Source organism: Trifolium pratense, linkage group LG4 (assembly GCF_020283565.1).
Source record: "Trifolium pratense cultivar HEN17-A07 linkage group LG4, ARS_RC_1.1, whole genome shotgun sequence".
NCBI classification, from domain to species: domain Eukaryota; kingdom Viridiplantae; phylum Streptophyta; class Magnoliopsida; order Fabales; family Fabaceae; genus Trifolium; species Trifolium pratense.
Genome location: NC_060062.1, coordinates 4,658,058 through 4,682,091, shown reverse-complemented (window position 1 = coordinate 4,682,091; position 24,034 = coordinate 4,658,058). Strand labels below are relative to the sequence as shown.

The following is a 24,034-nucleotide window of genomic DNA, read 5'->3' as shown; positions in this document are numbered from 1 at the left end:
AGTACTCTTAATCGTTACTTTTTTTGTGTATATATAATTATCATTAGTATTCCTCTTTCTAAATAAAAAACATCATCTTGTCAAAAAAAAAAAAAAACATCACAATACTCTGCTCTAGCTAGCTAGCTATAGCTCAATTCTATTTTCCAATGGAGGATTCATCATGGGAATATTTTCATCTTCACACGGTAAAATAATTTTTATTATTACTAAAAATTATAGATATAGATGTAGTTCTTTTTTTTCTTTCACGATTAGTTTAATCTGGTTCGAGGCCATTTTAATTTTAATCTAGATATAGATACCTTAATTATTTACATTTGTGATGAAAAAAATAATTAATTGTTGTAGGAAATGGAATGCGGTGATGATTATTTCATGGAAAAGTACAACGCCGTTAACATTGACGGTGACGATTTTCTTAGAGAGATTCTGTTACAGACACCAGAACAAAGTTTAATGAATTCAGAAAGTGAAAACGGTTCTGTTACTGTTAACGTTAACGGCGATGTTGACGTTGCTGGAAACATGGTTAAAAGTAACAGTTCAAATTCAATCGTGTCTCAAAAACAAGAACAACAACAACGTTTGAAATCGAAAAAGGTTGATGTTCCTCGTAGAAGTTCTTCGCCAACGACATACATTTTGTCTTTTGATAATTCAACTATGGTACCAGCAACACCAGAACCTTGTGTTAATTTGGAAGGTGGTAAACGCGATTATTGTTCTAAATCTGATTATTCTAAGAAGAATAAACAGAGTAGTGAAATTAAGAAAACAAATACTAAAAATCAAGGGGTGAAGAAAGCAAGAAGCGGTACTCAGTGTGTTGATCATGTAATTGCAGAGAGAAAAAGGAGACAACAATTGACTGAGAGATTCATTGCACTTTCAGCCACCATTCCTGGCTTGAGCAAGGTAAATAAATATGTTTACTTTTTGGTTTTTAAAAAAGAAAAATATTTGTTTCAAAAATATATATTTAAGAAACTAATAAGTTTTGTTGGAATTTGTGTATTTTACTTTTTAAAATTATAAATAATGTTTTCTTAATATGAAAATTATTACTTTTAATTTTTTAATCAGTGTGGCATCGGTTAGTATGACCTTTAAAAAAAAATATGCAACAATTTTGCTTGTTTAAAAAAAAATTTGCAACATTTTTTTTATAAATGTGGTCATTATACAGATATAAATATAATATGAGTATTTATATCCTAAATGACAAAATTGTACTTATTTTAATGAATGAAAAAAATTGTACTTATTTTGGTGAATGAATAGTTAATCAAGAATTGACTGCTTTAGTTAACAAATGGAAAATCGAATTCGTTTGGCGCTTAACAAATTTCACCTCGAAATTAGGATGTAAACCTATCAAATTCTTAATGCTAAATATAATTATACTAAATTCAGATTTTCATCAACTTTGTGCATGCACTACATTTTGTGAGTCATTTTCAAAGATGATATGCTACATGTTAATGTTAATTGCAGCTTGAATGGCATTATGGATACCACTTACTGGTGCTTATAATGGTTTTCTAGTTCTGGTGGCTTGTCTAATTAAATTTCACTATCAATGAATGCTACAGTACCTGACTTTGTGGGCACCTATTCCTGTATTTTTTATACTAGACCTTGTGTTGGGTGTAATGTTGTATACCCCACTTAATTGATTATTTTTGTAACTACTATAATATGTTTATTTAATTTTCGAAAAAATTATAAGGCATATTATATTTAACTATAGAGAAATTCTTTATTAGGCACAACCATAAATATGATCACATATTAAAGAGTCTAATACATAAATATTTTTTAATACTTGTATAATTAATCTTTTTAACATTAATTTTTTTTATACATCTTAGGACAAAAGCCCAAAAACAATAAGAAACCAAGCAACAAATCATTCTAAAAATAGTGATTCTCATTACATCTGCTAACAAAATATCTCTGATGATAATCCGACTCAAAAAATTACATTATCATCTATTGGGCAACCAATATTTACTAAAATATCAACACATTTAACCCACTTGGATTGGTGTATTGGTATTGACTTGAGACCTGAGAGTGTGCTCCTCTTGAGGTCTAAGGTTCGATTCTCTCTGTCGCTAATTTAGGTGGGCTAATTTAGCTTCTTCAAAAAAAAAATATCAACACATTTATTTGCTTCTATTCTATATAAGATGCATTCACTTCCCAATCTTTAGCCAAACACCATCTAATATTTCTAAGTAAAGAGACTCCACCAATGCCTTTAATATTTCCAGAGCCAATACCTTGCAAACTCTCCAATCCATTCACCTTGGTCTCCTCTTATTTCCTTTCTCTTTACAAGCCCCTAATTTAATGTTAGATCAAAGCAAATCTGTAAATTTGAACAAGATAAACATTGTTCTAAAATAAGAAAGAAAAAAAAAAAACTCTGTTCGAAGAGCTAGTGCGCTAATGAAAGTCGATAAGAAAAGTCAACAAGTCACTCTACGAAAAAATAAAACAAACAACTCCACACTAATACTGAAGTAAAACAACACCAGATGAAAAAATCCGAAAAACGGAAACTCAAACGAAATCTAAAAATATGTAAAAATCATTTATTTTAATAAAAAAATGATTAAGAGAGGAGATTCCGGACAAATTAACCCTATTTCACTCCTCTCTAATAAATTTTAAAATTTAAAATAAAAATAAAAAAGCAAAGAGGAATTAGATTTTTCTTTTTTTTTTAGTGGCAGCTGATTGCTTAGTTGGTAAAGTGTTTTAATTCGAATAAGTTGAACAATCCACCTAAGTACATACTTCTACTTCTTTCTACTACCTCCGTCCCATTTTATAAGATTTCATTTGAATAAATGCATTATTCATATGTCTTATATTGACCGTATTTTTCTAAAAATATATAAATATAAATATTATCATATAAAATCTTGTTTGATTTATTTCGACAAGTATTTTCAAAATATCAAATTTTTATAATTTTTACTAATAAACAATTAAATATATTTGTAATCAAAATTATGTATTGGTGTGCGTGCATCGATCAATTAATCCTTATATTTTGGGACGGAGGGAGTATAATCTATGTACAAAATTTAAAAGATATTTATTTTAAAATAAAATGAATAAAAACATAGAGTATGATTTTGAGTTTTGACAATGAGGAGGGATCCGTTGACTCCAGGAGTATGTTTCCGATGACTTACTCCGCTTAATAACTCGATATCTGACATTACATTTTTTCAATCCAACCGTTGAGTTCAAAGATCTCATTGAGTATACTAACTCCACAAATTTTTATAAAAATTTAAAATTGTTTGATACTTTTTCTGACAACTTCAATTGAATGTACGACAAACTTTTAAAAAAATCGTTGAATTTCAATAGTCAGAATACATAACTACATTTTTTTTTGAATTTTTATAAAAATTTGTGGAGTTGATCTACTTAATAAGATCTTTGAATTCAACGGTTGGATTGAAGAACGATATCGAGTTATTAAATAGAATAAGTCAATGAAGACTTGCTCCTGAGTCAACAAATCCTGCTCTTTGACAATCATTAAAAAAGAGTGGTAATAATAATATGGGTCATGCTACTGCAAAACAAGAATCATTCAGTCAGACCGGATATGCTTTACTATGATGATGATTAAGCTCCGACGGTGTAGGATTGTCCCTATATCATGACTTTTCTAATTTACCACAAACCATAAAGCACGTGGTGGTAGTACTTTAAAATCACAAGTGTAAAAAAAAATAGGTTAACGTGTGTCCTAAGGGCACATGTTAAGTTACCTAAAAATATAAATATAACATTTAATGATACAAATAATTTAATGTTTAGATAATTGAATACACTACAAGTTCAATAAATTTTTTCCACATTTATCTTCTTAACATGTGTCCTTAAGGGCACAAGTTAACATTCTAAAAAAAAAATATATAGCAAATATTATTCTATTATTTTTATAAGAGACAGTTAAGTAAAGAAAAGTTGTTGTATTTATAGTAGTTGTTCATAATACTCCCTCCGGTCCTTATTATAAGAAACACTTTGACAAAATCACACAGACCAAGGAAGGTAAATTTTATCATTAATGATTCTAACATTTTATGTTATATTCCAAAACTAACATTTGACTAGCATGGGAAATATGTCTCTCTAATTAATGCACTAGCATTATATGAATTATTTGATTGTATTTAATAAGGGTACAAATGGAATTGTGTCAAAGTGTTTCTTATAAAAAGGACCAAATAAAAATTCCAAAGTGTTTCTTATAAAAAGGACCGGAGGGAGTATAATTTAGATATATTATTTTTTATTTTTTTTCACCATCGATATCTAGTTTGCGGGTCAGTTCTGACATCAAGTGGTTTCAGTCTCCTCCTAATTGTAGTTACGGGAATTAAACTGTAGTAGTCAATTACCACTGAATCAACTAACGATTGATTTATATATATTAATTTTTGCAGACTCGATTGTCTTTTATAAAAAAAATTCAAGAGAGTAGACAGTAAATGTTAAATCCAATTAATAAAAATGTTCCTGATATTTAAGATTCCTTTTTTATAGACAGACAAAGCTTCAATACTCCGTTCAGCAATTGATTATGTAAAACAACTTCAAGAACGTGTTCATGAGCTAGAAGAGAAACAAGACAAAAATGTTGGTCTCACATCATCGGTGATGGTCCTCAACAAAATTAATTCATGTGGAATTAATAATAATATTGAAGGCACAAATTCTCGTGACACAAGTTGTGATGGTGATTGTAGCAACATTTTCCCAGAGATTGAAGTAAGAGTTATGGGAAAGGAAGTGCTTATTGAAATTCATTGTGAGAAACAAAGTGGAATTGAGCTCAAATTACTTGATCACATTGAAAATCTTCAACTCTTTGTCACTGGTAACAGTGTCTTGCCTTTTGGAAAATCTGCTATTTCCATTACTATTATAGCTCAGGTAAATTAAGCATCAATAAATTAATATGGAAGATTCAATTTAGTCCGTCACAATTTTTTCGCGGCTCAGTTTAGTCTCCAACAAAAAATAATACTCATATTAGTCCATATCATTTTTATAATGAAGACAAATTAATCCATCTAATATAATTTTTTCATAGACTAATTAGTTTCAACATATAAAAATGTCATGGATTAGTTTGAGTATTGTTTTTTTGTTTGAAACTAAATTGGGTCGAATGAAAATTGTGAGCATCAAATTGAGCCTTTGCTTATAAATTAAATATTCTCGTTCTTATTCATGTGAGATTTGCTCAGATGTGACATTTTATATATTCAATTGTTGATTCGAACTTCAAATATCTCACTTATCTATCTTAAAAGTAGAATTTTTAGTCACCTAACAACAAAAATATTCTTGTTATTACTATTTAGAAAGAAAAAAAAGTAAGGGTGCTATGGACCTAAAAAATGTCCAAATTTGTGCCTTCATAATTTTTAGTAATATGAAGTTTGTATTTAATTTTGATGAGTAAAATAATGATACCTTTATATATTCTATTAAAATATTGTATTATTATATTGATATATTACTTTAAATTGCAGATGGGTGATGGATACAAAGTGAAAGTGCATGATCTGGTGAAAAGCATTAGGCAAGTGCTCTTGAAACCTCAAATAAGATGCGAAAGTGATCCGTACTAGTGTATCAGAAATAACAAAACTTGTATTATATTGTGTGGAATTGCAAGTTTTAAATTCTCAACTCTTTTTGTGTGGAATTGCAAGTTTAATTTAGTTTGTTTCATTGTTGATGGTATAATATCTGTAAAGAAGGGACAATGTTTATCTTGCCTTTGAGGATTCATCCTTAAATTGCCTGGTGGCTTGGTTAAATTCATCTTATTATAAATTATTGGTTTTGAGTTTTGTAAATATAAAATAAATAACGGTTGCAGGAATCAAGTTTGTTGGAAGCTTCTTTCCACGTGCTAGATTCATCAAGACTTTAGGCATGATACGGTTTGAAAAGGCTTGGTACGTAGATGCTTCATGTTGACGATAGTAGTCGTTCGTCGTGCCAATTGTTTCGCCGGTTTTGGTGTTTCTTGGGCTTGTGGTGTCCAACCTCGTTGATGGATCATCTCTCGATTTGGCTTTTGATTGGGTATGAGTTGCTTTCAACATGACATGATTCGTCAGAGATTGATAAAATCTATCTCAATATTTGTATCCTTCATGGATCTTAGACTGTTTAGCTTGAAAAAGTCATATCGCTTGCTGCTTGCTGCAGGGATCGAGTAGCGGGTACGTGGACCGTTTCCGTGTTGACGGTCGGTTCATTCGCGCTCCGAAATATTTTAGGACTTCTATCCTGTTTAGACTAGAAGTTGTTATCTTTTTGTCCTACGCGCTTTTGTCATAAAACACTAGATTTCACGCTGTGTAGAGCACTTTAAGTATCTGGTGATAAGTGTCAAATTTACGTAAGTAATTTTTCCAAATTATTGTAAATATTAGTTATTTTTCCAAATTATTGTAAATATTAGTTATTTGTCTTAAGCTATATTCTTCTGTTTTGATCTGTTTTGTAGGATTTATTACTTAAAGATACTGGAATTGGAAAATATCAAGAATTTCAAGTATAAGTAAAATTGTTAGGCGGACCAATATCGAGACAACTTAGAAAGTGTCAAAATTTCAAAGCAAGCCAGAGCAAGTCATAATTTGTTTTTTTTTCCAACAAAACTCAATGATTTAGGTTGAAAGTTGTGACCGTACCAATAGTGGTTCATCTAAAAAATTGTTAATTTGAGCATCATTGCTTTTAGTTTTAAAAATAGTAGAACATGAGACGTTTTTATCAAGTAAACTATTATGGTTTTTGATGCATTATTTTGGTGGTCTTATCTTTGGTTTGTAAATTGGCTGAAGTATAATGTTGATGAAGCTATTTTCGTGACATAAAGGGAAATTCGGTATAGATATATACTTTCGTGATAGCTTGAGTTCATTTGTTCACATATTATGATATTTTTCTTTGTAGTCATTGTTATTGAATGTGAAGCTACTGTAATGAAAGCATGCTCTCGAGCTCGCTTTGTCTAATGATTTTGCATAATGACTATTTGTATGTAAATGAGATTGGTACTTTACTCGCAACTTGTAGTTCTTTTCTCATTTCTAATGTTAATTAATTATAACATAGCTTATGTTCGCTCACAATCTTGTTATGGCGCTTTTATTTTAGTCTAACCCTAGTATTCATCACTATTATCCACCTAGATGTATCTCTTCTATTATATCGAATAAAATGCATCTTTAGTTGGCCGGAACTCATGTTGCCCAATAAAATAGTCATTAACAATTATATGATGATAAAATATAAAAAAATAATTATATGATGTTGATGTGAGATTAATTCGAATGTGACATCTTCTAATTTTTTATTTTATTTTTTATAAAGACATCTTCAAATTTTACTTTACAATATCAATCAAAAGATTATAATTAGTCCAAAGCACTACATATTGGCCTACCTCACATGCTATTTACACGTGCTTTTTTATATTTTTATAAGTTGGATGTGTAAGCTATTTCACAAAATTATTTCAATATAATTATTATATGGTACAGCTAAATGAAATGGACAGGTGCATAAGCCAACAAAGGATTAGGAACAATAATAATTTCAACTAAACAACTTTATTGAATTTATTTACAAAAAAATTATAACAAAAGACCTTGGCTTTTTTTGACAAAAAATGTGGAAGTGGGGTTTGAATCAGCAATTTAATTTGGATCTTTCGATTTCTGTTTGTGGTAAAATCAATATTTTTCATTTTATGTGGGGTATCAGTATCACTATATTTGTCCTTCACATACGTTAGTGTCATCAATTAATTTTATCTGCAACGTGCAACAACCAAAAATGAGACATGAATAGACTATTAGTTATTATAACTTTTTCATAGATGATCTCAACCGCACAAAATAGGTTGGATGGTTTTGATTTATTAAACTAATTTAGTTAATGCTATTCGTAAACCAATCAGAATTATCTATTAATAAATGTTTGGTATATATTCATACAGGGCCGGCTACTAGCATGTGTAGGGTGTGCTACGTAGCCGGGCCTCAATTTTATTGGGGCCTCAACAAAAATTTATATGGTAGTAGATTTATGCAAAAATATGAAGAAAAAAAATTGATTCACAAAAATAAAATAAGAACTCAATATTTTTTTTAACCTGTCTTTGTTAAAACATAATTTCAAAGGCCCAACTAAAATGGTTAAGCTTCCGGAAAAAACATAAAGTGAACAAAAAAAATACAATATGAAGATTTGTTTCGATGAATTTACTTCAAAAACTGCTATAGAAGTTAAGTGTTGCGCTTACGTAGTTAAAAATATTTTGTTGTGATTAATTAAAATATGAATATTTTGTATGTTAGTTATAAGGATGACAATTTTTTATGTCATTAATGTTATTTACAATTTAAATAAAAATTATTCTTTCTAAATTTTTTGCATTTTTTTTATTAAGGCTTCTATTCTTATATATTTGAAGCCGGGCCTCCAAATTGTCGGGACCGGCCCTGTATTCATATAATATGTGTATCAAAAAATTCACTTAATTTTATATAAAATTTAATTACGGTCATTTATTTTTAAGCAGACGGTCAGAAACACTAACCTATGTGTTTCAAGGAGGAAGTAAGTATATAATTTGTCCATAACACGGTTAAAAATACCTATGTGCTTCTTGGATCATATTTTGACTTTTTATTTTATTTTTTATTAAAAAAAAACACACATTGGAGTTAATGCTGGCCCATATATAAATGTTGATTTTAGTAATAAGTGAGTGACAATACCCTCACATAAATACACAAATTTGCTTAGAAAAAATGACGCGAGTCATTTTTAGTTTAGCCAAAGTCCGTAGTTCAATTTATATATAATTTGAGTATGCAGTAATGTTAAAAATTTTGGGGAGTTTGTTATCTATTGGAATTCAAAAAGGTTCGAGAGATTAGTCTCTCCAGTTGCCCGTAGAGAATACCTGATTTACGTTAAGGTGAGTTCTTCCATCCCAACTGAATTTTCTCCACACGCATGAGTCAAAATTCGAACTCCTAACAACATACTTAAAAAGACCAAAAATTTTACCACTTGAACCAATTCATTGTTTGTTGGTTATTAATAGTTAACTAGTAGTCTGTCGATACTTATAAAAGGTCTTGATTTAGTTACTCAATTCAAATTTTCTCATGTGTAATTTTACACACATTAAAACAAATTTAAGCGTTTCTCTCTTCTCGTAGGATGAATAACATGTTTTATTATAACATAAAGTATAAGTGTTTCAGAAATTAACATCCCAATCGTTAAAATTATTTTTTTAAGGATCGTATTAAGGATCTCAAAATAGTAAATATTAATTGAATATACTTAACATTTTTTCTTAAATACCTTGTAGATATTAACTTTGAAAATACGTTCTCATTATATTATGGAAGTATTTCATAATATATAAATAGTTCAATATTTAAGCTCCCAAAGGTAATAATAATTTGAGTAAAAAAAGTGTCATGGAAATAAACTTATGGAAAGATGTATGATAAGAAAAAAAGTTACTACAGTATATCACAAGAGAAGAGTGTATGAGAGAAAAGTTAGTTGGGCTTGTACAGTAGTAAAGCCCTGAGATTATTGGGCCCAAAGAGAAATTTCCTTTTATTTGTTTTCCATCTCGTTTAACAGTTGTTGTATACTTGTATTGAAAGTCTCCTAAATTTAGATTGTAATTTGGAGAATGATCATGCTCTTTGATCGGATCCCTCGTAAAATAAAAAATGTAGTCTTTCGAGTGTTGAAGGATTTTGGTACAAACAAAAATTTGACGCGTTTATATAGTCAGCATATATGTAACTGTTGAATCAGGATTGTGTAGTCTAAATTTCAAAGCAAATTTTAATTTTCAAATTTAAAATCTAAATTGTTCGATCTTAATCCAACAACTACACATATGTTGACTAAGTAAATTCATCAAATTAATTACCAAATGTAGTCAATCTTGGTTCTTCTAGATTAATTAAAGGAAATAAATCTTATGAGATAATGGTGTATCCATGCGGTACATGAACAGTAAGTATAAGATTCCTCTTAAAGCTACTCCAAGTTTAACAACTATGGACAGACTCAAAGTGTGTCCTATTGTTAAGATTATTGTTTCAAATGTTAAGAAGCCGTTTTAGGTTGAATTTTAAAAATTGTTGTAGATCGATAGTAATATGGTTGTAGAAATGAATCCTTTTGTTGATTATATATAATAAATCTAATGAGACTGCGACTTATATGTTTGTGGGAGATGACCCATGGAGAAGATATTCCTTTTATAAAGTTGAAGCAGTTCCTGTTTATATTCAAGATACCTCGTCTTAGAGTGGCGTGGCTTCCCTTATTGTGGAATTGATGTCACGATTCATGAACCTTGAGAATGAAGTTCTTTGTGAAGAATTGTATGAGGAAGAGGAAATGGTATCACACTCAATTCCTTTGAAAAATCAAGATAGGTCGGTAGTGGTGTTGGAATATGGTTTGTCAAACTTTAGTTGAACTATCATGATATGCATGTTTTAGGACTTCCAAGTGCTCTGCGTCCCAACAAGCTATGAATCGTTTTCCCGAGTGGTTCGGCTAAGATGACTTAGATTGAAGAGATTATTAATTCAGTTGAAAACACAATCAACAATTTCGGTTGTCGGTCCCAAGAGGAAAGGAAGAACAAGTTGAGATTAACAACGGGTTTAAGGTATGTGCTTTCAACTGTTCGCCGGACTAGTTATATGTGGGAAAATTGTTCCTCGTTCTTTTAACCCATTCTTCTATTTTTATATTTTCCTTTTCATAAGGGTTTTGATTTATCTCCCCCACTTTTTTATATACTTTTTATTTTTATTAATATATGATATGATATAGAATTATAGATAGATACCGCAGCAGGCAACTTTTCTTCGCATCATCTTTTGCCTTAAACTAGTCACCGCCCCGTGCGATGCACGGGTTTGAAAGAACGTCATATACATAACAATCATGGTTGTTGTCAATCATGGATGCTATGAGTCAAATGAAGTTAGTCATAAGCATATAAAAATTAAACAAATTGGTTCATTTGGCGAAACACCAAATTTATTTCAATCATGGATGCTGTCAATTAAGTGGATTAAGCATAATATATCATTGCAAATATAAGATGTTTTAAATTAAAGGCATCATATAATTTAATCTTAGTTAAGTGGGTTAAACATAATTGATCATTGCAAACATAAATGCAGACCATATGCACACTTCAAGTGAATCATCATACCGAATTTTATAATGGAACTTTCTATGACCCATGACATTTATAGAAAGATTACTACTATTTGAGATTTGAGAATAGATAGAAGTGGTATGGGACATAGGAGTGCTATTCAAAATATAGGTAGGAGAAATTTTAGTGATGATACAAGAATTTTGTGAAGGACATGATAGCAAGTTCCAAAATAGTATTCTTCAACATATGAGAATTATTTCTACCTTCATTTCCTCTCATCAACCTTCAATGTATAAGACTTTTCTAGGCCAATCTCATTATATCATATGAAGCCAAATTCAATTTACAAAAACAACCACATAAATTATCATTATCATGACAATATGAAGAAAAAAAAGTTTCAATGCACAATAAGGATGCAAGAGTACATTAGGATATACTTTAAAGAAAAACATCAATACATAGACTCAATCTATTTCTCTCTTCCTCTAAACAATAATTCAAAAATAATCACAGCTCCTTTTTTCCATTAATTTGGTTGATAACTTCAAACTCCAGGTCCCTCGCTCTTTAGGAAGTCATGTCGCATATAGATCGAAGGCCCAAAACCAAATTGATAATCTTCTATCATATCCTACAATCTAAAGTTCCCTGCATAAAATTTGGAAATTCATCATACCTGAAATAAAAAGATAACCAAATTGATGTTCAAATGTTACAAATAGAACCACGTTGCTGCTATGTGACAAAAAATTTACCTCATTAGTATTGCTTGTACTTTTCACCTCATTAGTTTAAATGAGAACATGCATGGTGTATATAGAAGTTTTTCATCTATGTTTCAATCCCCACCACTTAAGCCATGCTCAATAAAAATCTCATTCCACCGACCAAACAAAACTAAAGAAATTCAATTAATTGAAATATCACAAAGAGACATAATCAGAGAAAATTAATGCAGAAGTTAGAATCTTTTTACCTCTAGCATTTCAAAAGGAAAAAAGGCATAACCAGGTAACCTATATCAAACACCACCAATATTTCCCCATACTATAATACTCTGCAATTCAAGTGCAAAAAAAAAAAAACCATAAGAAGATAAAATATAATCAAATACCAATCAATTTTCCGTTAAGAAAAAGTCAATTACTTCAACACTCAACATCTCAAAATTATCTTCTTCTAACCCTTTATTTATTTAAGAGGAGATGAATAGAAAAGAAAATTAGAAGAGTGATGTATTTGATCAATGAGAAAATATGTGTGTATTAGTGAAGGAGTTATTCAAAAATATAGGATTGGATGCTCAAGACTTCCTAAAAAGTATCAATGATGATGTAGTCATCCCTATAAAATAGTAGTAACCATACATACCTATCCCTCCTCCCCTAAAAAGTAGCAATTATGATTCGCCAACATGAGTTCCAAATTTATATGCACAAGTAAAAAAGGAATAAAAAGTTGCTTACAAAAAAAAATTAAGAAGGGGTTTAGTTGCTTAATTAGTGTGTTGTAATTAGTGTGTTTCTAATTGGAATATCCCTAATCTCCCAAACCAACAAAACAAACCCCCAATAGCTACATCATGGAAAAACCACTTTTAACTTTCATCGTTAACACATGGAATTAAGGATCATAATGTTTAAATTAGGAAGGCTTTGTTGATAATCAGCTCATAAGTTTTCGTACAACTCACCTGTGAAGTGTATGTCCTGAACATCATGTAAAGCCCAAGAGAACCAACTTTAGGCATGTATTTTTTTCATAATCTCATATCTTCCCTGCATGTGCTACTTTAAACTTACATAGAAACAAATCAATAATTATTTGGTATGCACCTAATTAGTGATAGTTATGGTTATAACAATAACAAACATGTTATAAGCAAACATAAGATAATAGAGCATAATATACATGACATTAAGTGCTGACAGGTCAAAGAGGCAAATAGGAAACATAATAGAGCTGAAACATGACATATAAAAGCCTTACCTCAAATGATATCAATATAGACCATGTAATCTATTATAGGGAAGTTAAATAATAATAGTTGTAACACTTCATTGCTTCTAAAAATTCTAAAATTTGCATGCACTTGAAATATATCACTTAACAGAATCAGAGAATTAATTACTCATAATTCTCTCTTCAACAGTGAATCCTAAAATAGTTTTGATATGCATAAATGGATATAAAAGAGTATTAATGTTATCGCACTTACCATGATGGATTCAAGAAATCACATATCAAAACCTACACACAAAAACTACAAAAATCAGAAATTGTCAAAACCCCAATGTAAAAAGAACCATATAAGTACACTACAAAAAATGATTGAATAAAGTGCACTAACCGGGTTAGATAAACAAACTTACTGCAAATCTTCAAGGGTGGCATCCATGACCTTACTTATCTTGCCATTTTTCTCAGTTTCTTTCATATGATTTTTTTAAACGACATGACCAATAACATCTATGACAGAGATGAAATTAAAATTATAAGATATAATCAATTTAGAGTTAAAAATGAGTCATCCGTGTATAACCATATCTAACTATACATCATTATACACAAATGAATGGCATGCATGATGGCTGTATAAAAATTGCAAGATTTCACTCAAATGAGAACCTTGCATTTGCTATTGACATATTATATGCATTGCTGCTTCCTAACTCATCAATGTGAGTGGAAAATTTATTCTTGTTCTATAATTATGCAACAAAAAAATGACACATGAAACATATAGAATGATCTGTCATTGGTTGAAGCACCTGGAAATATATTTATATGGTACTATATATATAATCATATCTTAGAAGAATCAGCAGTGACTCGGCTAAGGGCAATGGCGGTCTTTGAGCCAGAGGGGCGCCCCAAATGCTTGCCGATGAAGTCGCCGGCTGACATGAGCTTTTCAATATCGACGTTGGTTTTCACACCAAGACCATTAAGCATGTACACAACATCTTCGGTAGCTACATTTCCCGAAGCCCCCTTAGCATATGGACAGCCACCAAGACCAGCAACTGAAGAATCAACTGTGCTTATTCCCATCTGTTTATATGAATACAAACCAATGATGTCAATTAATAACTGTGACTACCAAATCATAAAAAGCAGACCCAATTTAAACCTATATTCTTGAAAAAATATGCTTCTGATTTGTTACAGCTGGAAAATCCTGAATTTGCCAGTCATAAGAAAATTGGCTCAAGCAAAGAAAATTGGCAACTAAAAACCTAATGTTTTTCCACAAACAGAAAGAATGCCTATGCTTTATTCAATTCTATATTTGATAACCCTAGTTTTGAGAGGTGAAAGGTGAAACAACAATCTATCAAAGCCAACTACTTATACCAAATTAAAAATCCAGAATATTCACAATTGACAATCACAAGGTCAATTATGAGTATTTAATTTATGCAATTGAAACCTATATTCTTACCGGCGGTGCGATCATAAATACCGACTTGATTGCAACCTTAATGCCCAACCCTACTACAAAAATCAACAAACAAAGTTAAAAAACAAAAAAAAAAAAAGTAATTGAAATAGAGGAAGTAAAATCGAAGAATGATAAGAGAGAAAGAGACCACAAACCGCCACAAGAACTCTCTCGGCCGGAACTCCTCCTCTTCGCCGGAACTTCTCTCCCGCCGGCAAATATTTTCTCACTCGGCCATATTTCCCTTTCCTCCCTTTCTTTTCTTCCCAAACTCTTTCTTCCCAATTTCCCTCAGATCTTCATCTTCTTCGTGAATGGTAGAAACCCTTTTCCTCTTCGATTTCATGCGCTCCCTTTCACCTTCAACAACGGCGAGCGCTCTTCTTTTCTCCTTCGCTTCTTGCATGCAAGGTTGGCACTATCGCTGCCTTGGTCTTGATCCCTAAATCAACCAAACCCTAATCCATCAATTTTCAACATTTTTTCATAAAAATTCAAAATTGTTTACTGATTTCATCATTTCATTGCCTCAATTTCATAGATGGTGGTGGAGGTTGTTGTGTGGATGTTATGGTGAAGGATGAGATGGAGAGTGCAGAGAGAAAGAGAGATGAAAGTGTGAGAGGAAGGTGAGAAAGAGCAGAGCGTACGAGAGAGAGAGGGGGAAGAGAGAGAAAAAAAACTTCACAAATGAGAAAAATTGGGAAATCAATCATAAAACCACAATTGTTTCCATAAACCACTTGTGCCAGTTGTTTGCATAAATCAGCAATACCAGTTGTTTGCATAAACCAACAATACCTGTTGTTTGCATAAACCAGCAATTATAGGAGAGGTCCACATGAAACATCTGGCAAAAAATTATTTGAATGAATGCAAACCTAGAGGATGGAGATAGATGTCAAAGGCTAATTGGGCAAGGATTAGGGTTTCTAATAAGCAAAGATTTAGGGCTTCCAAGACAGCCTTGTAACCTAGGTGTGTCAAAATCTTATTGGATGACAGAGAAAAGTGGCAAAGCACAATTGGGTGAAGATTAGGGCTTCAGATTTCCATTGATTTAGGGTTGGCAAAACTGCCTTGCCTTTAGTATAATAAGATAAAATGGAAGGGTTGGTACACCCTATAAATTAGAAAAATATTGTATGAACATATTTAAAAGTTAACATTGTATTTGACAAACTATAAAAATATACATACTATTTTATAATTATCAGTCTTGATATAGAGAAAAAATAAAATAAACTAACAAAAAAACAAATTTTATCAGCACAATAAATATAAATATATATGTTGACGGGTGTCTTGATATACTATTTTCGGTCTCATATAAAATATAAATTGTTATTTTTTAGATTGATTCAATTATTAATATAATTCATCCATAATATAAATTAAATATATTAATAATTGAATAATTTAAAAATAAAAAGTTATTTATACATGAGACCCAAATAAAGTATCGCTTGAGAAAATATAAAGAGTAATAAATTAAAGTCGTTGCATTGCAGTAGGCAGTAGCTTCGTGCCTTCGTCTCTCCTTTGAACTCTGACTAATGGGAAGTTTTTCTCATACTGAATGCAACTGCCACTGCCTCTGCCAAATGCAAATCCAGGAATAGAGTATTGTATTGTTGTACAATTTTATATGCGACAAATTAAAAGAAAATTATAGTACTACAGTATGATGAAATCAAGTGTTGTACAATATCTTCACTAGTGACAAATTTTAGCAGATTTATATATTTTCTTTTATAAAGTCACATTTTAGAAATCTCAACCAAGATCTCTCATCCAATATGTATTAGAAAAATATGAAATAATAGATCTTTTGTTTAAAAAAAATAAAAATTAAAGTGAAAACATGTTTTCAAAAGGACACTTACAAAAATATTAATATTTATAGCACTGCTATTTACTACAGGAATAGGGATGGAAATTTGACTCATACCCAGCGGATACCCGCAAAAAATACACATAACGGGTAGGGTAAAAACCCGCATTTTTGGTACATGCATGGGTATGGGTAATTACCCGCAAAAATGAACGGTTATGAGTGCGGATACGGATATCTTAGTACCCACCCCGCCTCATACCCGCATAATATATATTTATTTATTTTATATATATTATTATATAATTACATGTCTATATCAATTTTAAAAAATACAACACTATTAAACTATTACACATTTTTAATAAAAAAGTTTATTTATAACATAATACAAACATCATATGAATATATCAACAAAGAAATGAACTTTAAAATGAGGGTAGTAAAAATTTTGTTTATAATTTTAATGAGTCAACACTAAAATCTTTTAAAAAAATTAATTATATTAAAACGATATAATATTTTATAATTGAACGATTTATTTTTAGTAAAATTACGGGTAACGGGTACGGGTACAAAGGTTATTACCCACGCGGGTATGAAGATGGGTGCAAGTATTTTTTCAAACTGCGAATATGGGGTAGGTACTATAATACCCTACTAATACCCTACCCATTATCATCCTATTCAGAAAATCAAGAATTCAACGTGTTTGGTTGACTATAAGTTAAGTATTTGGCGGAAAAAAGAGAGGTAATGGTGAGTCAAATTGCATGTCATGTGCGCAGTAGTTTTCGTTTTCGCAAAAAAGATTTTTTTTTCCGCAATATTTAATAGACATTGGCGGAGTTCAAATTCAAATTTAAAACATTTTAATTTATCACAAAATCAAATCTTAAAATTATGAAATAATAAATTATAAAAACAATTAATATTTCAAAACTTCTTCCAACCAAACAAGGTGCGTAATGATTGATGATTGATATTTGATGACCAAGGTGTGTTTGATTTGTTAAAGGGTAAGTACTGGAGAGAACAATAAAAGACAGAATAGTACAACACATGACAAAACAACACAGAACAAACTTTTGGGATATTGAACATTTTCTTGTCTTATACGATATTTGATTAATAAAATGGTATTTTGGTATTTTAGACAACTTGTACTGCGGACAACAAGTTGTGATGTGGTTTAGTCAGGGACAAAAATTTCTGTTTTTGTCCTGTCCATTGTCTCCTAGTTTGTCCAAATATTGAAACAGTTTTACAATCAAACACAGTACAACTAGAGTTGTCCTGTCCGGTCCCTTATTTTTTATCAGATCAAACGAACCCTAAAAGTAAACAAGTGAAGTGTCTCAGGTTCGAACCCAGACTCTGCACATATAGTGTGATGTCTCTATCAACTGAGTTAAGCTCACAGGAACGGAAATAATGAATTTTTAATTAGTACGGTATGTAGGAAACTTTTTAGATAGATTCTTAAATCAAATAAAAGATAGTACTTCCTCCGATTTTATATATATAAAAAAAATTAAATTTATTATAAAATTGTTTTATCTAAATTACTATGAATCTAATATTACATTAATGAATTTAAAAAGTAAATTTTTTATATAAAATTGAATGAGTAACTTTTAGTATGCACAGTTTATTTTTTATTTTTTGGTTTACAATGAGCTGGAAATCTAACCTGTATCTAAAACATGATATCCAAACCCCTCACCACTAGACCAAACTTAGTGACTTAGAATGCGCACAATAAAATACAAGTTTTATGTATTGTCAAAAAGGATGCTTTGGATATCTCTAAAAGTAAAAAGTAATTGAGAACCTCTAATAAAATACATCTAAGTTCTACCGAAAAAAATAAACATCCGAGTAGATTTCATAGAATTATGAATTTGTTTCTTAGCACACAATCCACATTCATACATACACGCCCTATATATTTTAAGAGAAAACTAAATTACTAGTACTAGTTAGATGATTGGATACTCTTTTTTTGTATGAGTCACGCTAAAAAATGAGTTATGATAAAACAAGATCAATGCGGGCTTAAATCAAGAATATCTTCCGATTCTTAGGAAAAATGGTCCGAATCCAAGCTTTGGCATGAAGTAAATAAAATCCGATTAAGAATTTTTTTATTAAAAATAGAACTTGAATTAACGATTTGTTCTAAAAAGAACTAGTTAATTATTTTAGTTCAATGTCTTAATTGTACATGTTAAAATTTCATTAACATTAAATTAAAATTTAAAACCCTACCACACAGTCTCATAAGTCCTAGCTAAAGTGGTAAAAATGTCGAAATTGTTAGGCCAAATATCATGACTCGAATTCAAACCCAAAATGTCACAATTGTTAGGCCGTTTCCGGTCACCTTGAACATGTTCAAGGAAAACAAACAGTTGGGATGAGAATCTGACTTGATAATGACAAAGATAATGTTGCTATAGTCAATTTAGTATCTATGAAAAGAACTTTCTTTTATTTTATTTTATCATTGTCGCAAATAAACAAGAAAAATGTGGAAATTTCAAATATTGTTTCAGTCAAGATTTTAATTTTGTAACCAAAAAAAAGTCAAGATTTTAATTTAGTTCTTTTAAAAGATTTATCTTGAAGTTGATTAATCACTTAGCCTATTCACTTTTTTTTCATAACAATACAAGTCCTTCCATTCATTCAAGTACATATATAAACATCACATTAACTAATACCCATGTTAATTACCAAAATAACCCCATTTCCTTAAAACAAAACAAAAAATTAAAAAGAAAAGAGAAAGAAGAAGTTCCTAATATCACACACACTATTGCAATTCAACCTACACCACCATTCCAGCACTGTTTCTACCACCACCAAATCCAACACTCCCATTATTATTACCATAATCTCTTTCTCTTCTAACTTCAGGCACACCACTAAACAATTCTCCCACAGAATTAACAACACAACACTTCTTAACACTATTACGCACAAGTTTTTTCTTACCGTTACCATTCGAACTCGAACAAGACTCGTTTGAGTGGTTGGAGTTCGACGATAACGGTAGAGGCAAAACAAAAGGTATCTTAAAATTAGTTCTTGCTTTAGAACCTCTCAATCGCCTAGCTGCCGCGTCATAAGCACGCGCCGCCTCTTCAGCAGTATCAAATGTTCCTAACCAATGACGACAACGACCGACTCTGTCGCGTATTTCAGCTGACCATCTTCCCCATGGTCGTTTTCTAACTCCTCTGTAGTTTTTTTTTTGTTCTGTTTTGGTTTTGAGGTGTGAAACGCAAGTTGGTTGTGTCGTTTTGGTGTTGTGGGGTCCGTAGAGGATTTGTTCTCCTACAATAGCAGCGATTCCTTCGAGAGATGTTTGTTGAAGTGGGTTGTGTTTCGGAATGTTTAAGGTGGTGGTGGTGGTTGTTGGTGTAGGGTCGTGTGAGAAGTTTTCAATGTTCATCATGGTTGTGTACTTTTGTTGTGTTATGTGTATTTTTGCTCTTTAACTCAATGCTATTGCTGTCCCTAATGACAAAAGGTGTTGGTATATATACACCGATTTCAGTACAAAGAAAAAGCCTAATAATATTATATGGAAAATATTTGGGTGTTAAAAATGGACTCTTACCATTTTAATTTTAATAAAAAAAGTTTATAATAATAAAAAAATGAAGAGCATGTGTAATTTTTTTTGTTACCACATTGATACAAAGTTTTTATTGTGGTAATCTCTATTAGGAAATATGTGAGGTACAAATATATTTAAGGGTTCAACGCTCTTAGCACTTACATTAATTCATTGTAGGTTAGCATATGAAATTTTTATTTAAAGGAAAATATTACTAACATGTGCCTTTTATGTACTCTTATTATTTTATCTCGTAAATATACATTTAAAATATGCATTTAAATTATAAAGAATTTAAATATTAATTTAACTATTTTTTCAAACCTTGAGATGTGCCCTCTTATGGCACATATTAATATCATATTTTATTATGTATATATTATAAGCGCCTCAAAAATACATTACGGTCACAAATATAAAATACAATTTAGTTAACAAATTAAAAATTGATTTATTTAGTGACATTTAGTTCAAATCTTAAATCTAATATATAGTTTAATGTTATACTAAGTATATATTGATTTTTGTTGATCAAATTATTTTTTATATTTACAATATCGAGTAGATTATTTAATTTAATTTAGAAATAGATTAATTTTTTTATTTTACATTTTAATATATGTATATTGTATATTCAAATGATTGTGTTCATTTTGAGACTTTCTCAAAATATATGCACCAGTAGTAGCAGCAGCAAGTAGCGGTACTATTTGTCCTCTACAAGTAGTAGTAGTAGTACTTATTTTCTTGAGTCAGAATATACAGTACGTAGCAACTAGCAAGTAGTACTTGTAATTGTTTTAATTTTTTTTTTCTAAAATGAAAAAATATAGGAGTAGTAGATTTTGTGTTGAGTAGTACTGTAATTGAGGTGGTGGAGTATTTTATGTGAGAAATTAGATTTTGCTGTCAATGTCGATAAGACCGTAATCCCTCATATTTACATGTTTGTCTTTTCTAGGCTGCAGGCTCTCTTTGTACGTACTGTAGTGACAGGGTTACTCTCACCTTTGTTTCATTCAACTCTTGCTTGCGTAGTGTACTGTATTTCCCAATATGTTATAAATTTTTGCAATAAGATGGAAAGAAGAGAAATCAACAGTGGAAATGAAGAAGGTTTGTTTTGTTTTGTTGGTATGAGCAAACAGTGAATTTGAAAAAGCACTTCTAGTTGTAATGAATATTAATTGATAAATTGATGCGATGCAATGAAGTGAAGGGAAGCGTCAGGATATCGTCAAGGAAAAGATTGTTTGACTGATATTGCGCCATTGCATTGCAATATGCATGAGACATGAGTGATTAGATGATAGTACAAATCTTTTTGTTCGGTTAATAGATAATAGTTGATAAGTTATTGTATAACGGATGAATTTATAACGAATAACATATAAATTAGTTTTTAGCTTATATTCGTTCCGGTCCTAATTATAAGAAGAAATTCACCTTTTAGATACTACATTGAAAGTTTGATGTATATGGTCTATATTATTGTTTAGATACATCAAATTTTGAATGTATCTAAAAAATGAATATTTTCGTATAAACTTATAAGCTATAAGCTCAAAATCTGACATTACCAAACAGAGCCATAATTATGAGTTAATAGATATAGTCGTGAGTTTCCTTGAGCTTAACTTAATTGTTAAGATCGTTTTATTTGGAGATTGAATTTGAGATTTGTTTGAATTAAAAGTTTGTAAATTTTCACTTATTTATTTTAATATGTGAATTTTTAGGTTTTGTTTGGTAAAAATAAGTTATAAGCTAGTTGATAGCTGATAAGCTAGCTTATAGCTGATGGCTGGTAGCTTATAGCTGAAAAGCTATAGTAGAATAAAATTAAAGTGTTTGACAAATTTAATTGTTGTAAGTACAAAATGACATAAAAATACATGGTTAATGGGTAGTTTTTTTTTTGTAAGCGTTAGTGGGTATTTTTTTTTTTGAAGGAGGCGTTAGTGGGTAGTTATTATAATATTTTAAAAATAAATAAATAAAATTAATGAGGGTAAATATAGAATAAAATGAAAAAGCTATAAGCTCATACGCTACTTGAAATAGCATCTCAAAAAATGTTATAAGCTAGTTAGAGAAGCTCGTTACCAAATACTTCACATTTTTTAAAACAAGTTTAAAAGTTAGTTCAATAAACTATAAGCTACCTTATTGAACTTACCAAACAATGCCTTAGTCACTAAACTATAAACTATTAAAAGGAATTAGTGTATGTTTGGTTTCAATTCTGGAGCATCCAGAATTGATTCTGGACGTGTAGAATTGATTCTGATTTGTTTGGTTTCTCAAAAGTAGAATTGATTCTGCCTTCAGAATTGATTCTACTTGAAGCTAGAAATCGTAGCTTCTGATTCTAGAATTGATTTTTACACTCAAATTTTTTGTTCAACTCACTTTTTCATGAATATATCCAAACATAAACCACTTCAGCTTAAAATCAATTTTGGCCAGAATCAATTTTACAGAATCAATTCTGCCAAAATCAATTCTCTCCGCCGCAGAACCAAACACACGCTTAGGATAAAATATCAGGATATTTGAACTTGAAAATTTTTAAGGTGTGGATTTTTAGTTATTAAACCACAACAAAAATTGAAAAAAGATTTCCTTTTAATTGGCGATTATCAAAAAAATCAGAAAAAGTTACGAGATTTATATTAACTGCATTCAGTATAAGTTCAAGACACATAAGGGCTCTAACCATATTTCGGCTCGTGATCAATCCATAGATACCAATAGAAAATAAATAGGCACTCAAAACAAGTACATGTTCGAGCATCATTGACCAACTCCTTATTAATTTTGATTCATTTCAATAGGAACAACAATTCAAGAGATTCAATTGACTAAAGAATATAACAAGTCTGGAACAAAAGAATATATCGGTAATAAAAAAAGGAGTTTCTACATAAAAACTCTTTCCCTTCGCATAGAATTCGACAGAAATATCATGATGTTTGAACTTGAAAATACTTATAGCTACTGTGAATTAGGTACATGGAAATAACCGTAGGGGAAGCACCTGATGGCAGACCCGTAAATCAGTGCGCATAATGCTGCTGATAATAATAAAGGATTACTTGACATTTGACAATGCTAAACATCAATATTACTCCGTAATAAGCAAGAAGAAAAGGTCTCTTTAGTTTTTACCCGTTAATAAATTAGCCATGATGTTTGTCAGTTGTCAAGGTTGACACTTGATGATTTAGTTTATGACATAATTTAATTTTTTTTCAATTTTCACTTTACCTTTATATTTCATTAAATTATAAATTTGGAATGCGTCTAGATGTATGAAAAGTTTGATCATTTTATAACATTTTGCTAAAATTTTGTGTGATCCTGATACATATGTTCTATATGTAGACCGATGGTTCAACTGGGGATGAAAAAACGGTCCAATGCGTCCCGTCTTATTTCGTTACTAATCCGTTTAAGAAGAGACGGAGCGGGATCGGTTGAAAATCTCACTCTACACTTTTTCATGGCAGATTGTGGGCTGGCGGGAGTGCCCCACCAACAAAGTTTTTTTAAAAAAAAACAGTAAATTTGTAAATATATAATACAATTTTTAAAATAAAAAAAAAAATTAAAAATCATTCAAGGAAATCAAAATTTAAACCAATATGGTGGCCAAAAAATAAAATTATCGTTCAAAACTTCAAACATCTATGATTTATAAAAATAAAAGAAAATCAAACGATAATGCTTATTCTCCTGAAGACTTCCGTCACGAATAATGTTACAAATGATGTGTACTAGTTTATTTTCATATATTTGCATTATTTTAAGTAAACCCTAAATTGT

The 24,034-nt window shown here is 30.4% G+C and overlaps 2 protein-coding genes and 1 long non-coding RNA gene across 21 annotated transcripts; 1 reads left to right on the top strand and 2 right to left on the bottom strand.

The window, feature by feature from the left end:
• The first annotated feature begins 60 nt into the window (after positions 1-60).
• LOC123921501 (transcription factor bHLH18-like) lies at positions 61-6,540 on the top strand. 3 transcript variants are annotated; one of them, XM_045974080.1, is made up of 5 exons: positions 61-188; positions 352-918; positions 4,585-4,974; positions 5,580-5,629; positions 5,933-6,540. In XM_045974080.1, the coding sequence occupies exons 1-5, from the start codon at positions 150-152 to the stop codon at positions 5,967-5,969; spliced, it is 1,083 nt and encodes a 360-aa protein (XP_045830036.1). In that variant the 5' UTR covers positions 61-149; the 3' UTR covers positions 5,970-6,540. The 3 variants fall into 3 exon arrangements, with proteins under 3 accessions (XP_045830036.1, XP_045830035.1, XP_045830034.1); XM_045974079.1 differs by lacking the exon at positions 5,933-6,540 and adding an exon at positions 5,763-5,887 and having other exon boundaries at positions 5,580-5,725; XM_045974078.1 differs by lacking the exon at positions 5,933-6,540 and having other exon boundaries at positions 5,580-5,887.
• A 5,098-nt stretch (positions 6,541-11,638) lies between these two features.
• On the bottom strand, positions 11,639-15,627 carry LOC123921500. Of its 17 annotated transcripts, XR_006814097.1 has the most exons (8): positions 14,900-15,524; positions 14,745-14,797; positions 13,650-14,353; positions 13,518-13,549; positions 12,993-13,089; positions 12,276-12,356; positions 12,055-12,196; positions 11,639-11,947 (listed from the first exon to the last, which is right to left on the bottom strand). It is a non-coding gene; the product is annotated as an uncharacterized LOC123921500 (long non-coding RNA). The 17 variants fall into 17 exon arrangements; XR_006814089.1 differs by having other exon boundaries at positions 12,993-13,549; positions 14,900-15,627; XR_006814093.1 differs by having other exon boundaries at positions 12,993-13,549; positions 13,672-14,353; positions 14,900-15,538.
• A 3,771-nt stretch (positions 15,628-19,398) lies between these two features.
• On the bottom strand, positions 19,399-20,072 carry LOC123921499 (ethylene-responsive transcription factor ERF084-like). The gene has a single exon (XM_045974076.1). It carries the CDS (start codon positions 20,039-20,041, stop codon positions 19,412-19,414), a length of 630 nt encoding a protein of 209 aa, XP_045830032.1. The 5' UTR covers positions 20,042-20,072; the 3' UTR covers positions 19,399-19,411.
• Positions 20,073-24,034: the final 3,962 nt, after the last annotated feature.

Coding starts and splice junctions, on each gene's coding strand:
- LOC123921501 (XM_045974079.1), top strand. CDS start 150: ATGGAGGATTCATCATGGGAATATTTTCATCTTCACACG. Junction 919..4,584: donor CCATTCCTGGCTTGAGCAAG/GTAAATAAATAT, acceptor CCTTTTTTATAG/ACAGACAAAGCTTCAATACT. Junction 4,975..5,579: donor CCATTACTATTATAGCTCAG/GTAAATTAAGCA, acceptor TTTAAATTGCAG/ATGGGTGATGGATACAAAGT.
- LOC123921499 (XM_045974076.1), bottom strand. CDS start 20,041: ATGATGAACATTGAAAACTTCTCACACGACCCTACACCAACAACCACC.